Genomic DNA, 16,703 nt, shown 5'->3' with positions numbered 1-16,703 from the left:
ACTGTGGGTAGCCAAAGGTCCACAAATGTAAAGTGACAAAGTCTGCTAAACATTCAAATGACAATCGAAGTAAAAGTCACTTACCCAATGTCACAGGTGAGTTTGGTGTCGGATCCTGGACTAGGAACACATGCAGTGCACACGCCCGGCTCAAGCTGCATCTTGCTACATCAACCAAGGTCCCAACTCGCAGCTAGTCCTCTCGTCTCCAGGAACAAGGCTTGACTCAGGCCTCTAGACACTAACCTCCACGATACTCCTCCTCTTCAGATGGAAGTCAAAACAAACGAGAACCTTCCGTCAGCTGCTCCAAAGCTCCTGCTGCTGTCGACACCTAGATCAGTGACATCGGCTAACTTGGGCTGCATCAGATCTAACCTCGTTCACAATGAACCATAAGCGCAGGCTAACTTCCCTCCACGACCCGCTCTACACCTCGTCACTGATCTCATGCACAAAAGAGCTGGAGGAAGGAGCAAAGTAGAGAAGAAAAAAAAAATCAAGATTATAAATCTAAAATTTTATTGAGACAAAAAACTGACAGAGCTTGGTATGAAGTTAAAATCCAAACACGTACTTTACATTTAAACAACGTTTTCACAGAAACCTAAACACATGCTTTTAAAAAAAGGTTTGTACAATGCAAGTCTAGATACATACCACCCTACAAGGAGGTGCCAGGAGTCTGGTGGGGCTCACGACTCCAGACATTAAATAGTTCAGTATTTTTAATAAATCTGATTAAAAAAAAACTCAGAAGATTCAGGGTAACACATCCGACTCCAGCGCCAAAATCTGGTCTTCTACAAACAATCACTTGTAATGTAAGAACATGGAATTGATTTTTCTTGTGCTGTTGTTGATTTCCTCTCCCTCCCACGTGACACAATTAAAGGGTTCCCAAAGCTGCTGGCTGGACAGTCAAATCGAGGTGAGAAAACGAACAAGTAGTCAGAAGTCTCTCTCCCCCTAATTTTGAGAAATAGCACCTTATAACGGAAAGTAGGGTAGAAAGGCTTTTAAGGGGTTAAAATCCACTCCCTCCCTGAAGCCCACCCTCCCATATACAATGCATGTGTCAGTAACTGGCAGTTCTGTTTCAGGACAATACGAATCACAAGTTTGCATTTTCACAAGTCTCCCGTCACCCTCCCGCCCCCCAATAAAAATTGCTCTCAGGGTTTTGAGGACCTTGGCTCCAGAGATTTGGACATTCACAGTTTCAGTCTCATATCAGTGTCCCTGTCTCCCTAGTTCTGTCATCAGTATTGGGCTTTTTTTGTTTTTCTGAATTCAGCTTCTAAAAAAGATCTGGAAATGATCTGGAACATTGGCACCAGACCTCATCTCCCTCCCTCCCTCCCTCCCTGCCCAATGAAACAAGAGACCTGTTTCCCCCACATCCCTCCCCCCAGCCCCCCAAACCAATACACCAGTAAATAGCAAAAGAAAAAAACCTACACACATGCTACGCTGTAAAAATGCAGAGTTAACACTATTGGGAAGAAGGCTGTGGGTTGCCGAGATGGTCTTTGAAGAAGCAGCAGTATCCATCTGCACTCCCTTTCCCCAGCCCACCCATCACCAGTGATAGTCCTTCATGGAAGGGGTTTTGTTTCCTCTCCCACAAGCTGCAAAATGGACAGCCTTGAAACAAACATCCCCACCCCCCCAAATCCCGATATCCCCTGCCCTTCCCTCCCCCCAATCAAGCTGGGCTGGTTTGAATCTGTACACAGCATGAAGCTGCATAGAGCAGTTGAGCAGCTGCAGGGCACAGAAACCATACTGGTCTCTTCAAAGGGCATCTTCTCCAGCCATCTCTACGCTCCCAACCGAGTAGAGCTGCGTTCTCTCCCTCTTGCTCAAACCCACAGTTCAGATCTTTATACAAAGGCTGGCCAGAGCGGGTGCCAGGGGTTAGTTCTTGTCCTCTTTCTTGTCATCATCCTCTGAGGGGTAGGAATGCCATGTCAACCTCTCCTCATAGAATGAGATGACCACCTGGGGGCACTTGATGTTGGCTTCCTTTGCAGGCACCAGGTCGGCCTCGTCAGAGTTCTTCCTACAGGCCAGAGCAGAGGTGCAAGTTAGGGGGCTGCAGAGGGGAGGTGGAAGAAACGGAGACCGGAGAAAACTGAGCAGCAGCAGGTAAACGGAGGAATCCCTGAGCCGTTTGGGGGTTCCAAGCGATCCCCCCCGAGTGGCTCTGGAGCAGGGAGAAGCAGTACATGAACCCAGCAAAAATTCAGGCGTGAGTTGAGCGCTGGGTTGTAAGGGATGGGGAAGAGAAGCCAAATCAAAGCTGCAGCCCTGACCGCAGCCACTCTATACTTCTGAGACGGTGCAAAAACAAACAACTCCCACACCTATGCCTGACTCTGGTTTGGCTCCCACCTGCGCCAGCGACAAGCCCTGCTTCGCTACAGCCGAAGGGGGACGCGGTCATCGTCATGGCTCTCCTCTGGGTTGCAGCCTTCCGAACCTGAGGCCCGCGCCATGACACCATGCCCCTCTCTCTCCCCAAGCTCGCGCCTGCTGCGGGGGGACATCTTAAGAGCCACGCAATCCCAAGGGCCCTACCTGCTCGTTTCACATCCACGTTAGCCTCAGCGCAGAGGGTCACCTCAGGCAGCAGCGCCATCGCAAGAGATTTCATGCCAGGTAGCAGGGACTCCCCAGGCGCAGGTCCTTCCCTCTCTGGCACAGAATAAGTGAAGAAGTGACAGACACAAAGACACACTCACCACTTCATCAGGAACATGAGCTCCCCGCTGGAATCCGTGGCACCAATGATCCGCTCTGGCTCAAACCCCCGGGCAAAGCCTCGCGGTTTCTCCGACTGAAAGAGACAAGTTTCCACTTGTAGCATCAAAGGTGGCTGTCATGGCCCTGTTTCCGTTCGCTACGACAGTACAGAAAGGCCCGGCATAGCGGATGTGAGCTAACGCCTGGGGACACCTGAGCAGACCACTCAGGTGTTTACACCCGCTGCACTGCGGTGACCTCCTGCCAGGCCCCAGGGAGAGCACAGCAGAGCGCCCCCCTCATGCTGTGAGCAGAGGAGCTGATTTCCAAGGCTGTGGTTTTGCTCCATCCCAGGGCCCTGCGGGTCAAGCTGTTTGTGCTGGCTATGATTCAGCAGCTCCTCAGGTGAAAAAAAGACTGCAGAGCCTTTTTCTGGGCCCTTTTCCCAAGCAGCCAAGAGCACCCCGAGCAGGAGGCTCTCTGTTCCACCTTGCTCCCCCTCTTCAAGGGGCAACAGGCAACCCCTGCCCTCTTTTTCTTCCCTTGTGCAATTACTCAAGAGATGTTGTGGCACAACTTTCATTGTTCTAGGGGCTGCACACCCTTTTGGATAAAGAACTGTTCTTTTCAATTTAATCCTAGGACTGGCTGTAGATTTACTAGGAGATCTGGCTCAGAGAAGACCTAATCCCTGCTCTAGAGAGCTAGTGCTTTTCAAAAGCACTTCAGCTGTGCCTCACTGAATTGGAATATTCTTCTCTCTATGCAGAACTGTTTGACTAAGGTTTTAGAGTGTGGCTGCTCTACTGCTTGACACTGTGCCAAAAACAGGGAGGAGAGAGGTGAACAGAGAATCCCCTCCTATCAAGCCTGCCTCACCTCCTCCTTCTTCTTCTTTGGTTTGCTCTCTTCCCCTTTATCCTCTGTATCAGACTCCGCTTTGCGTTTGCTTCCCTCAGACTTCTCTGTCTCATGTGCAGTTTTCTGGGACTGAAGGAACTCTGCAATGAGGTCCGGGCAGTCGAGGTTCTCTTCTGGCTCCCACGTGTTATCTTCACTGCAATCAAAGACAACAGATTAGCTTTACATAAGGAGAGCTCGCTGCAGCTTTCACTGCCAAGAAAAGTCCCAGACACCAGGCCACGCAGAGATGCTGAGAGAAGCAGAAGTCTAGATGCTGGTGTCCTTTCCTCACGAAACAGTTCCCCGCCCTGCTCTGGACAGGAGGACCAGAGACAGAGCAGAGTTATTTCCCTTCTCAGGACAGAAATGTATATCATTTTACCTGGCTACTTGTTTCGTACTAGGTTAGAGGGGACAAAGTCCACGGGACCAGCGCCCTGGACGACCTGTTGGCAAGGCAGGACACAGGGCTTTCTCGCCTAGGCTGTACACACACAGAACTGGTGCTTTAGAGCTTGATACATTTGGTACTGCTGCTTTTATTATTATGGCTGCCATTAGCCTGTTAGCAACATTTTGCAGACAAGGAGAGAGGCGCAGGGACACTAAGCCACCTGCTCTGAGCTTCGGAAGCCACGAGCAGAAGAGACACATGACCCCCAACCTCATGTCGGAGCAGCCCAGCACCCACCCCCGCAGCACCAGTCCTCTGGACACGGCATGCATGGAAGCACTTACTCCGAGAATCCTTTCCACTTCAGCAGATACTCCACTTTGCCCTTTACTACTCGCCGATCCAGGACTTTCTCCACCACATACTCCTCCTCCTCTTCCTCTAAGACCTCTTCCACTTTCTTCTTGTTCTGCTTTTTTCCCATTGTGCTGGCCAGCTTTTCAGCTTACGGGCGACGCTGCTAAAAGGGGAGAAGGAACCACATGTGTGTGTCAAGGTCAGGTTTGCCTTTGCCAGGAAGCAGACATAATGGATATACAGAGGCAGAGCACAGCACAGGCATGCTGTCTTTGAAGAAAACAAGCACATTCAAAGTAGGTGAAACACAAAGAGATGGCTGGAGTGGTCCTGCCAGTCGAAAGGCAAACAGGAATCTCCAGCAGGAGCTGCTGCATTTACCTGACACCTTTCCGACATGCAGCTTAGGCCTTTTTGTCTCCCCAGCACCCCATTCCACCAATCCCATCAAAACTCTGCCTGATCCTACCCATACGTTGCCCTCCTTTTCTGCATGCTGCTGTCTCGACCTCACTGCTCCCATGTATTGCCCACCAGCCTCCAGAAATGAAGTAGCACCCAAGCCGGCTGCTCCACACCTTGTCCTTCCTCTGCTGAGGACATGTATCCTCTCTCAATCTGCTCTCTCCCCTTTCTTCATTTCACTGACCCTCATGCACCAGACTTCCTCCCTTTGACTTAGCTCAACCCTGTCTTGAGCTAGAAAAAGCTTTTACAAAGCCATACAGATGCAGGAGGGAGACAGCACCCTGCTGATATTAATTAAAAGTTAATAAATAGTTAATCCAAGTTAAAGTCAAGTCACAATCCCTGATAGCAAGCTCCCAATTTTCATTTCTTTGCTGGTTCGTGCACCTGAACTCCGGGATATTTACCTAACTCACCAAACCAAAAGATGGGGTTTTTTTTTCCTCCTCCTCCAGAACTGATTAGACAGTCAAAAATTCCTGCTTATATCTCCAGTGAGTGCTGGGAAGCAGCAGAAAGGATGCAGGGTTAGGAGTAGTCTCTGACCTCGCGCAGCCCAAGGTAACCTACACACCGGTAAAGGTAACGTGTGGCAAGGTGCAGCACTTGGGGCTGTTCTGTGCTTTCTATTCTCCTGGGGGGAGACTGCAGAGGAAAAATCACCCTGCCAACCAGCCAAGCGCTTCCCCCAGACCGAAACAATACACCTCAGAGAACAAAAAACCACAGAGGGCCCACTTCCCTGCTCAGACCCAGCCCGTAGCAGCAACAGTGCCGCAGCACGGCACCTCCAGCGCCAGAGTCTCCCCCCACGGCTGCCTGGGACTGCAGTCCACCCCCAGGGTGCAAGAGCATGTCCGCTCACTGCCCTGTGTTTCTGCTGCGTGGCAGGTGATTCTGGTAGGGAAGCCACCGCTCCATGCACATGCTCTTCAGCCTGCTCATTGAGGGATCTCCGAGACACACCAACAGGTCCCAGCACCGCAGCGAGGGTCACGAGCGACGGCGCAGAGCTGCACGGGAAGACTGCCAGAAGGGAGGTACCGAAGGAGCATCAGTTTGTACAAGAAGGGGACACGGGGAAAGGCTTTTTCCTCAGGAGGAAGAAAACTACAGAGCCCTCTAATACTCTGATCTCATCCTCAGCTTCCGTTCCAAAGAAGTTTGCTGAACAGCACTAGACAAGTTGCGCTGCTTTAGATGCACCAAAGGGTCAGTAGGTTGCAAGGCTCCTCATCTGCTATCTCTGATAAGCAGTCGCACTGTCACAGCGAGGCAGCGGCAAAGCTGGCAATGCAACTGAGGCTGCCCGATACCAGCTCTGTAGCTCAGCCTCTCAAAAGGAGTTGTTCTTGATCCCCCCACCCTGCTGAAGAGCTGCCCAGAGAGCTTTCACTGCTTAAGTGCTGAGGAATGTGACTTTTTTTTTTTTGTTCCACTAAAATACGTATTTCTGCCAAGCAAAATGACTGGTGAGCGGGTCAAACACTACCTTCCTAGGAGAGTTAATTTTTGCTGCTCAGGTTATCCTGAATCTTGTAGAAAACATTTCATTTGGCAAAAATCTATGGAAATTAGTGTTTGTTTACATTGCAAACAAAAATTTTACCCTCACTGAAGAAGATGTCAGAGCCAAGCAACAGTCTCAGCTCTCGGGGTACACCTAGATGAGCTCCCTCGTGTCCAAGATGGTGCTGAGCGGAGCAGCTGTCATTAGAGTGACATGTTTGAAGGAGAACACTGAAGAGACAAGCCCCAGAAAGCTCAAAGGACATACCCACTAGGTCAGACCCCAGGAGCCACAGCAGAGGGAATGGGAAGGAGCACGGCTGAACCTGCCCGCTACAGACCACCCTGTATCTCCTGCTGTTTTGTACACAGGGCTCCAGGGCAGCCAAGGAGCACGGAAAAGCACAGAGGGAGAAAGAAGTACTTCTTTGTTTGGCACATGCTGGACTAACTTGTTTATGTTTTGGGCTCTGCTATTGCACTGCTTCTCTCAACCTGACCTTGGCGTACAAGTTGCGCCAATGCTGGGGCTTTCACTCCTCGGCCAGCTCTGCCCTCTGCTGCGTTGGCCAGCGGGCAGACATCTTCCCTTCGCCCTCCACCTCTGCACGTGCCAGCCTCGACGTAAGCCCCCGAGCCTTGCAGGTGATGGCAACGGGGGGGCAGAACGAAGAACGCTTGAACACCTTTCCCTCCCCTCTGGCATCTGGTCTTTGGGGCTGTTTATGAACCTGGGCTGAGAACTAGCAATAAAAGCCAGGCCAAAGTGGCTTCTGCCATCTCAGGGGTATTTGGGGATCACTGAGCTAATTAGGGGTCTTGGTGCCTGTGAGCAAGTGCCTCATATCATGAGCCTCTTCCTCCTTCCGCTCATGTTCAGCACTAGATTTTTCCCCTGCCCTTTGGCCCTTTTTTTTTTTTTTTTTTTTTTTTTTTTGCAGAGGTGGTCTCAGAAGAGGGGCAGCGCTTGAACAGGCTGCAGAGCCTGAGGAGCAGACAGGGACCAGGGAAGAGCTTGTTCTGGCACTGCTCGTGCTAGTCTGTGGTTGCTGAGCTGCACTGTCAGCTAAAGGGGGAGACTAAGTCTGCTCTAAGTATTAAATAAAGAGCTGAAAAGTTCCCTGCCATGTAAAGACCAGCAGCTGGAGTGGTGGTAGGGATAGTCCCACAGACAGGCATTTCTTCCCCCACGGATCTCATATTAAATACCAGAGGACACTCACCCCCCCAAGGATGAAGTTTTTATGACCTATTCTACAGGAGGTGGCGGTGGGGGGAGGAGGGCTGGAAACATCCCACTAAAACGAAGCTGTATGAGGCCATGCATCAGACGGGCTTCCCCCTTCTGAACTCCTGGGCTGAACTACAGTGACAGGGTCTTTAATCAGACGCCAGACGGAGGCGAACCCGAAGCAGCAAGGCTCCAGGTTGCCTGTGGCCTCGGCGAGGAGGAGGCCAGGCTGCTTGGCACCGCCTCAGCTGGTGTGCAACACAACAATGTAAAGCCTCCGGCCGCCACCGTCTAATCCCGGAGAAGGAGCCAGCGCTGCAGCAGGAAGCCGGGAGATCGTGTTTCACTCTGGAATTCTTCAGGCAATTCCTTTCTCCCGCGCAGGGAAGCGGCGCTGCCCGCGCTGCCCCAGCCCAGGCGAAGGGGCAGGGGGCAGGCACGCCGCGGCAGAGAGGATTTCCACCGCGCGCGCTCAGCCGAGGCGGAAGGCCCAGTTGTAGCCTTGACTGCAACTGGCAAATAAACTCTAAAGCAGAGAGCCTGGAGGGGCGAGGGCTTGGGGCTTCCCTCTCTCAGCAGGGAACTCTCTTCAGTGGCAGCCGAAAGGATTTTAGTTAAAAATGCTGTGGTTATTGCTTGGAGATGGGCTTGTTTTTATAAAGTGCCTAAGGACGCCCAGCAAGATTACCAGGCCACTGGGTAGGCTTCCTGAGAGAGCAACTGGGTCAAGGGGTGTAAGCCTAACAGCAGAGCCTTGCCAAGATGAGCTCAGAGAGGAGTCACCAAAACCAAAGGTGGTGTAGGACAGGTAGGTGTGGAAAGAGAGCTACCTGGAAAAAGAAAAACCTAAGAGAGCAAGGCAAGGAAAGAACTACATTGCGGATCCATCATTTTGTTGTGGTAAGTCCTGGGCAGAGACGATGCAAATCCAAGGCCAGCAGCATTTTAAGAGTGAGCTTGGGAGGGACACATATGCCACACACAGAGTGTCTCTCTATATAGCAACTATACCTAAAGCCTTTGGCACACCGCAGCCTCTCCAAAAGTTCCCCAGTGGCTCTCGGCCTGTCCCTCCAGTTCCTTTCAGCAGACGTTTTTCTGTTTCTCTTACAGGCACGAATATCACAGAGTATCAGCACTGCTCGCCTTTATAGACCCGCTTTGCTTCCCGTGCGCCGTGAAGATCTCGCCTCGCGTGCACAGGCAGGCCCACATCAAGCAGCCTATTGATGGGCCATGCCTTTTGCGTTCATTCCTGCATTAGGGACAGTGTCTGGTTTTACCTCAACAGCCTGCAGCCAGCAAGGTGCTCCGGGCAGATAAGGTCTAGCTCCAGCTCACCAAATCCATTGCTAGATGTGGTACAGATCTTAGCTTTCAAGCCAGCAGCAGAGACAAGCTGCTGCACAGGTCTTGCGCTGCACTGCAGTCAAGAATGCAGAGAAAGGGTGAGAAAGGGACTTCGGCCCCCAGGGATAGCATGAACTTAGCACACGGCTCTATCTGCACAGCATCTAAGTGGCTCCCTCCACGCACCCCCTCCCTTTTCCTGCAAGTCAGGAATGCTTCTGGGGAACCAAGGGCTCACAAAGATTTCAGCCTTTTGTGACTGGGAACATCCAAACCCTCCAGTTTTAATTATTAAAAACTAACCACAGCCACCCAAACTACTGGCTGGTTTCTAGTCTCAGGAAAGAGAAAGAAGCAGAGGTTCAAGAATCCTCATCTGGTCAGAAAAGAAGCACAGGAAAAACTTACTCTGTGCTCTACTCTTTCATCGCTGGAGCTGTGAAATAAATACATTTCACTTGCACTGAATTCCTACACACAGAGGTACAAAATGAAGCCATTGCATCTTGTCTTGACCTTTCTGTAAGGGTGGGCAACCCCTACTACGTTTCTGGGGAGACTGCTCGTCTATAGAATTTGGGGCTAGATTATTCCAGCCCAAAGAGACTTCACTTGTAGTGCATTTTTCCTACAAATCAGCTTTAATTTACTATACTTGGCATGTGAAAACAGTTGGCTTTATACTGAAAAATATGATTTTCAGACTAGCTCAGAACGGGTCTATGCTAAAACGTTCCGTTTTAATTTGATGCTTCTTACCACCTAAAGCTCAGGGCAAAGCTGAAATCCTTTGTGAAGAGAAAAGCAGAATAGTGGAAGATTGAAAGAATAACTTCCAGGCCCGCAGCTAAGAGGAAAAGGATACAGGCACACCTAAGCTACTTTGACAAGAATTCAAACACCAGTAAAAGGCCACGAAGAAAGAGGCCCAGCACAAAGGTGTATACAGAAGCCTGCTTTATTGGGACAGGAGTAGCAGAGAGAGGAGCAAGAGCTAGAGCGGACAGTGTGTGCACATCGTGGCAGTAAATCAGAGCAAAGCACATGCTTGTCTCATGAGATCTTCGGGAGAACTGCATCCAGGTAGTGAAACCATTACTGGACAAGTACACTCACTCCCTTTAGCTGGAAGGGAAACCTTCTTTGGAAGGTCATGAAGTTCTACCTAATATCCTTCTAAGATGCCTCACACAAATCTTTTCAGTAGAAAGTTTTGTAGTTTAACTACGGAAAGGAAGGCCAGTATAAAAAGAAAAATACAAAGACCTAGAGATTTCATTTGAATACAGACTAGTTCCATTAACTGAATCTTAAAGGATTAACAGTTCAGCTCAACATTAATGAGTTTTAAACTTAAAACATTTCCTCCTCCTGCCTTTCTCAAACTTGGCTAGGATCACACATCTCTCTAAAGACTTATGAGCATGCCAAGTTTATTGTGCACACGCCAGGAAAAGGCAGCAGGCATCTTTCTTTTGAAGTGGGAACAAGCATATTAAGTCTTCCACTCTCAGAACCTGAAAACAGCAGAAAACATTTCTGGAAAGTTTGAGTGAAAGCTCAAGTCTCTGAGCAGAGACCAAACTAAAAAAGAAGAAAAAAGCCACAACCTTAAAGCGTACCCACATCATTTCCAGTTAAACTCACAGTCCATGAGAGAATGCACCTCTGGACTTAGAGAAGCACCCAAGCAACAGCAGAAATATTTCCCCTCTACAGAAAAAGGGAACCCGAAATAAAAACTCTGGTCACACAGACAGGAATTTTAAGGTCAGTAAGCATATGAAGGCAGACAGAATTTAACTCCTTTAGATCAGATAAATGCAAATAGAGCCAGAGCATGGATTTGTGTTCTTCTCTTTTGCATGAAGATGAGAAAACATTGCCACAAGTGGCGCAAGACTCCCAGCTTTCCAGGATCCTCCTGACACAGCACCAGCTCCTGCTTCAAGAGTGACCCTCGGCCTCACAGCACCTTCTTCAGTCAACACTTATCCCTAGAGACAGAGGGACCACATCTGGATGCATCTCTCCCTCAGCAGCTACACGTGCCTTTTCCTCCGTGTTTCTAGCACCTCAAGCCGAGAAGGCTGACCGCGGGGGCTCACAGGCCATTCCCCTGGTTATTTTTGCATTTCACTTGTGTTGGACACTGAAGTCAGAGCAGCCGCATCTGTTTCTCATCATTTGCACTATCAAAATCTCCAGTACTAATAGGCAGCTGTGCTGAGGCTGCAAACCCAACAGGGCCTGTCAACTCCAAACTTACCTATCACAAATACCTTTCTCTTCCCCCTCCCTCACACATACAAGGGTTCTTTTTTCAAAAAAGTTAATAAAATCTTTCAAAGATAGAGCCTGTAATTACTCAGCCAAAAAGCCTCCAAATGCCTCATCCCCAACACCTAGAGATCATCCTCAGCTCTGAGGCGCCTCTCTCACGCTCGCGCTCTCTGCGCGGCACTAAGCTCTCTGGCCCGGACACTCCCTGCCCATACTAACCCACAGGTCGCTTCCAGTCTGTGCCATCCCCTCCTCTGGATTGCACGGGCGTAGGTCAGCTTCCGAGCATTTCCCCCAGCAAAACCCCTCAGTAACCCCGCTGCTTCCCACCCAGGTGGCCCCTGTGCTCCTGGGGTAACGCCATTGCTCCCACTTTCTCAGTAACACTTCACCACTTCCCCTCTGTAGAGGCAAATCCCATTTCAGCTCCATCATCTTCCCTTACCAGAAGTCCTCCATTTCCCCCAGGCGCGTTATGACTCCTAATCCAAGAGCAGCTCAACTGCTCCTGCTCCCAAACCTCCTCCCCAGTCAGAGAAACTGGGACTCCGACCCAAACACCATCCCTGCTGCACTTCCCCCTCCCCTTCCTCACGCAGCTCTGCTTCCAGCCTCCAACCACAATCCCCCTTTTCCGCATACGCCCCCCAGCTAGTGGCACTGCCCTAGCTCCAAGGCCTCGCATCCTCTCCCAACAGCTCTCCTCCTCCGTCCTCGCAGCCCCCCTGACCTCTGGGATCCCCCTCCCTGCCCTCCCGCAACCCCCTGAGCAGCTTCCTGCTCATTCTCCCAGCCAAAAGTTGACCCTCGTCCCTTCCTCGCTTCCAGAGCCGTCCCAGCCTTAATTCCTCCTCCTCCTTTCCCAGCCCCCTAGGGCCTCCCTCCTTTCCTGAAATTCTCCCCTCAGGAAACGGGTCCCTCCCCTCCTCTCCCCAGGAGCTCTACCCCACTTCTAAAAGCACCTTCCTGTCCAAAGGCTTCCTCCCCGCCAGGGCAGGATCCCCTGCTCCAGCCTCCCCCCTCCTCCTTCCCCTCTGCAGCCCTCGCCCCCAGCCAGACCCCCTTTTCCCACACCCTCTGCAGCGGCTCCTTGCTCCCACATTTCCCTCCTCGTGGATCAGGCCCTTCCCACGGCGCAGCCTTCCCCAGCACCCCGGCTCCAGTCCTCCTCTGCCTAAACGCACCCCCCGCCCCAGGGGCCGGGCTCCCCCAGCCCAGCGCCTCAGCACCTCCCTCAGCTTCCTCCAAACCTCTCCCAAAACGTCCCTCCCAGCTCAGCTTTGTCCCCAGCGCAGCAGCCCCTCCTCGCTCCGAAAGGCTGCTCCTTCCCTCCCCTGCAGCCCCTTTGAGCGACGCGGGCCCCGGCCGGCACACCCCTCTCCGGGGGTCCCAAACGCTCAGACAACCCCCTCCCCTCGAGCCCCCTTCTCCTGGTGCCCCAAACGCCCCCTCCCCTCGAGCCCCCTTCTCCTGGCACCCCTAACGCCCCCTCCCCTCGAGCCCCCTCCTCCTGGCGCCCCTAACGCCCCCTCCCCTCGAGCCCCCTCCTCCTGGCGCCCCTAACGCCCCCTCCCCTTGACCCTCCTTCTCTTACCACCCCAAACACCCCCTCCCCTCGAGCCCCCTTCTCCTGGCGCCCCTAACGCCCCCTCCCCTCGACCCTCCTTCTCTTACCACCCCAAACGCCCCCTCCCCTCGAGCCCCCTCCTCCTGGCGCCCCTAACGCCCCCTCCCCTCGAGCCCCCTTCTCCTGGCGCCCCTAACGCCCCCTCCCCTCGAGCCCCCTCCTCCTGGCGCCCCCAACACCCCCTCCCCTCGAGCCCCCTCCTCCTGGCGCCCCTAACGCCCCCTCCCCTCGAGCCCCCTCCTCCTGGCGCCCCTAACGCCCCCTCCCCTCGACCCTCCTTCTCCTGGCGCCCCTAACGCCCCCTCCCCTCGAGCCCCCTCCTCCTGGCGCCCCTAACGCCCCCTCCCCTCGACCCTCCTCCTCCTGGCGCCCCTAACGCCCCCTCCCCTCGACCCTCCTTCTCCTGGCGCCCCTAACGCCCCCTCCCCTCGAGCCCCCTCCTCCTGGCGCCCCTAACGCCCCCTCCCCTCGAGCCCCCTCCTCCTGGCGCCCCTAACGCCCCCTCCCCTCGACCCTCCTTCTCCTGGCGCCCCTAACGCCCCCTCCCCTCGAGCCCCCTCCTCCTGGCGCCCCTAACGCCCCCTCCCCTCGACCCTCCTCCTCCTGGCGCCCCTAACGCCCCCTCCCCTCGACCCTCCTTCTCCTGGCGCCCCTAACGCCCCCTCCCCTCGAGCCCCCTCCTCCTGGCGCCCCTAACGCCCCCTCCCCTCCAGCCCCCTCCTCCTGGCGCCCCTAACGCCCCCTCCCCTCGACCCTCCTTCTCTTACCACCCCAAACACCCCCTCCCCTCGAGCCCCCTCCTCCTGGCGCCCCTAACGCCCCCTCCCCTCGACCCTCCTTCTCTTACCACCCCAAACGCCCCCTCCCCTCGAGCCCCCTCCTCCTGGCGCCCCTAACGCCCCCTTCCCTCGAGCCCCCTTCTCCTGGCGCCCCTAACGCCCCCTCCCCTCCAGCCCCCTCCTCCTGGCGCCCCTAACGCCCCCTCCCCTCGACCCTCCTTCTCTCACCACCCCAAACACCCCCTCCCCTCGAGCCCCCTTCTCCTGGCGCCCCTAACGCCCCCTCCCCTCGACCCTCCTTCTCTTACCACCCCAAACGCCCTCTCCCCTCGAGCCCCCTCCTCCTGGCGCCCCTAACACCCCCTCCCCTCGAGCCCCCTTCTCCTGGCGCCCCTAACGCCCCCTCCCCTCGAGCCCCCTCCTCCTGGCGCCCCTAACGCCCCCTCCCCTCGAGCCCCCTCCTCCTGGCGCCCCTAACGCCCCCTCCCCTCGAGCCCCCTCCTCCTGGCGCCCCTAACGCCCCCTCCCCTCGAGCCCCCTTCTCCTGGCGCCCCAAACGCCCCCTCCCCTCGAGCCCCCTCCTGGCGCCCCTAACGCCCCCTCCCCTCGAGCCCCCTCCTCCTGGCGCCCCTAACGCCCCCTCCCCTCGAGCCCCCTCCTCCTGGCGCCCCTAACGCCCCCTCCCCTCGAGCCCCCTACTCCTGGCGCCCCTAACGCCCCCTCCCCTCCAGCCCCCTCCTCCTGGCGCCCCTAACGCCCCCTCCCCTCCAGCCCCCTCCTCCTGGCGCCCCTAACGCCCCCTCCCCTCGAGCCCCCTCCTCCTGGCGCCCCTAACGCCCCCTCCCCTCGAGCCCCCTCCTCCTGGCGCCCCTAACGCCCCCTCCCCTCGACCCTCCTCCTCCTGGCGCCCCTAACGCCCCCTCCCCTCGAGCCCCCTCCTGGCGCCCCTAACGCCCTCTCCCCTCGAGCCCCCTCCTCCTGGCGCCCCTAACGCCCCCTCCCCTCGAGCCCCCTCCTCCTGGCGCCCCTAACGCCCCCTCCCCTCGACCCTCCTTCTCCTGGCGCCCCTAACGCCCTCTCCCCTCGAGCCCCCTCCTCCTGGCGCCCCTAACGCCCCCTCCCCTCGAGCCCCCTCCTCCTGGCGCCCCTAACGCCCCCTCCCCTCGAGCCCCCTCCTCCTGGCGCCCCTAACGCCCCCTCCCCTCCAGCCCCCTCCTCCTGGCGCCCCTAACGCCCCCTCCCCTCGAGCCCCCTCCTCCTGGCGCCCCTAACGCCCCCTCCCCTCGAGCCCCCTCCTCCTGGCGCCCCTAACGCCCCCTCCCCTCGAGCCCCCTCCTCCTGGCGCCCCTAACGCCCCCTCCCCTCGACCCTCCTTCTCCTGGCGCCCCTAACGCCCCCTCCCCTCGAGCCCCCTCCTCCTGGCGCCCCTAACGCCCCCTCCCCTCGACCCTCCTCCTCCTGGCGCCCCTAACGCCCCCTCCCCTCGACCCTCCTTCTCCTGGCGCCCCTAACGCCCCCTCCCCTCGAGCCCCCTCCTCCTGGCGCCCCTAACGCCCCCTCCCCTCGAGCCCCCTCCTCCTGGCGCCCCTAACGCCCCCTCCCCTCGACCCTCCTTCTCTCACCACCCCAAACACCCCCTCCCCTCGAGCCCCCTCCTCCTGGCGCCCCTAACGCCCCCTCCCCTCGACCCTCCTTCTCTTACCACCCCAAACGCCCCCTCCCCTCGAGCCCCCTCCTCCTGGCGCCCCTAACGCCCCCTTCCCTCGAGCCCCCTTCTCCTGGCGCCCCTAACGCCCCCTCCCCTCCAGCCCCCTCCTCCTGGCGCCCCTAACGCCCCCTCCCCTCGACCCTCCTTCTCCTGGTGCCCCTAACGCCCTCTCCCCTCGACCCTCCTTCTCCTGGTGCCCCTAACGCCCCCTCCCCTCCAGCCCCCTCCTCCTGGCGCCCCTAACGCCCCCTCCCCTCGACCCTCCTTCTCCTGGCGCCCCTAACGCCCCCTCCCCTCGACCCTCCTTCTCCTGGCGCCCCTAACGCCCCCTCCCCTCGAGCCCCCTCCTCCTGGCGCCCCTAACGCCCCCTCCCCTCGACCCTCCTCCTCCTGGCGCCCCTAACGCCCCCTCCCCTCGACCCTCCTTCTCCTGGCGCCCCTAACGCCCCCTCCCCTCCAGCCCCCTCCTCCTGGCGCCCCTAACGCCCCCTCCCCTCGAGCCCCCTCCTCCTGGCGCCCCTAACACCCCCTCCCCTCGAGCCCCCTCCTCCTGGCGCCCCTAACGCCCCCTCCCCTCGACCCTCCTTCTCTTACCACCCCAAACACCCCCTCCCCTCGAGCCCCCTTCTCCTGGCGCCCCTAACGCCCCCTCCCCTCGACCCTCCTTCTCTTACCACCCCAAACGCCCCTTCCCCTCGAGCCCCCTCCTCCTGGCGCCCCTAACACCCCCTCCCCTCGAGCCCCCTCCTCCTGGCGCCCCTAACGCCCCCTCCCCTCGACCCTCCTTCTCCTGGCGCCCCTAACACCCCCTCCCCTCGACCCTCCTTCTCCTGGCGCCCCTAACACCCCCTCCCCTCGACCCTCCTTCTCCTGGCGCCCCAAACGCCCCCTCCCCTCATCCCCTTCTCTTACCACCCCAAACGCCCCCTCCCCTCACCCCCTTCTCTTACCACCCCAAACGCCCCCTCCCCTCACCCCCTTCTCTTACCACCCCAAACGCCCCCTCCCCCTCACCCCCTTCTCTTACCACCCCAAACGCCCCCTCCACCCCCCCAATCCCCCAGCCCGCCCCCCCCCCCGCCGGGGCCTCCTCCGCGCCCCCCCCCCCCAGGCGCCCCCCGCCCGCCCCCGGCCCCGCTCACCTTGCACAGCCCCGCCAACGGTACCCGAGGGGAAGGGGCCTGCTGGGCGCGGCGGCGGGCGGGCAGGGCACGTCGGGTGGGCGCCGCGGGCCTGGCGGCTTCTCCGTCCGCCTCCGTCAAACAAAAGAGCCCAGCCAGCCCCAGTACCCGCCGCCCGCGCCGCGCCTGCGCCGCGCCGCCCGCCTGGCATCATGGGAGCTGTAG

General features: G+C 56.9%; 1 protein-coding gene across 1 annotated transcript; it reads right to left on the bottom strand.

Annotated features, from left to right (window-relative positions):
• Positions 1-505: 505 nt before the first annotated feature.
• On the bottom strand, positions 506-16,694 carry CBX1 (chromobox 1). Its single transcript, XM_068918816.1, has 5 exons — positions 16,500-16,694; positions 4,390-4,565; positions 3,628-3,805; positions 2,748-2,842; positions 506-2,065 (listed from the first exon to the last, which is right to left on the bottom strand). Exons 2-5 carry the CDS (start codon positions 4,527-4,529, stop codon positions 1,921-1,923), a joined length of 558 nt encoding a protein of 185 aa, XP_068774917.1. The 5' UTR covers positions 4,530-4,565; positions 16,500-16,694; the 3' UTR covers positions 506-1,920.
• Between the last annotated feature and the right edge of the window lie 9 nt (positions 16,695-16,703).

The sequence above is a fragment of the Struthio camelus genome, chromosome 25, assembly GCF_040807025.1.
Source record: "Struthio camelus isolate bStrCam1 chromosome 25, bStrCam1.hap1, whole genome shotgun sequence".
In the NCBI taxonomy this organism is placed as follows: Eukaryota; Metazoa; Chordata; class Aves; order Struthioniformes; family Struthionidae; genus Struthio; species Struthio camelus.
This window is presented reverse-complemented; position numbering and strand designations above follow the sequence as displayed.

Coding starts and splice junctions, on each gene's coding strand:
- CBX1 (XM_068918816.1), bottom strand. CDS start 4,529: ATGGGAAAAAAGCAGAACAAGAAGAAAGTGGAAGAGGTCTTAGAGGAA. Junction 3,806..4,389: donor AAGTGGAAAGGATTCTCGGA/GTAAGTGCTTCC, acceptor CTTTGATTGCAG/TGAAGATAACACGTGGGAGC. Junction 2,843..3,627: donor CAAAGAAGAAGAAGGAGGAG/GTGAGGCAGGCT, acceptor TGTCTCTTTCAG/TCGGAGAAACCGCGAGGCTT.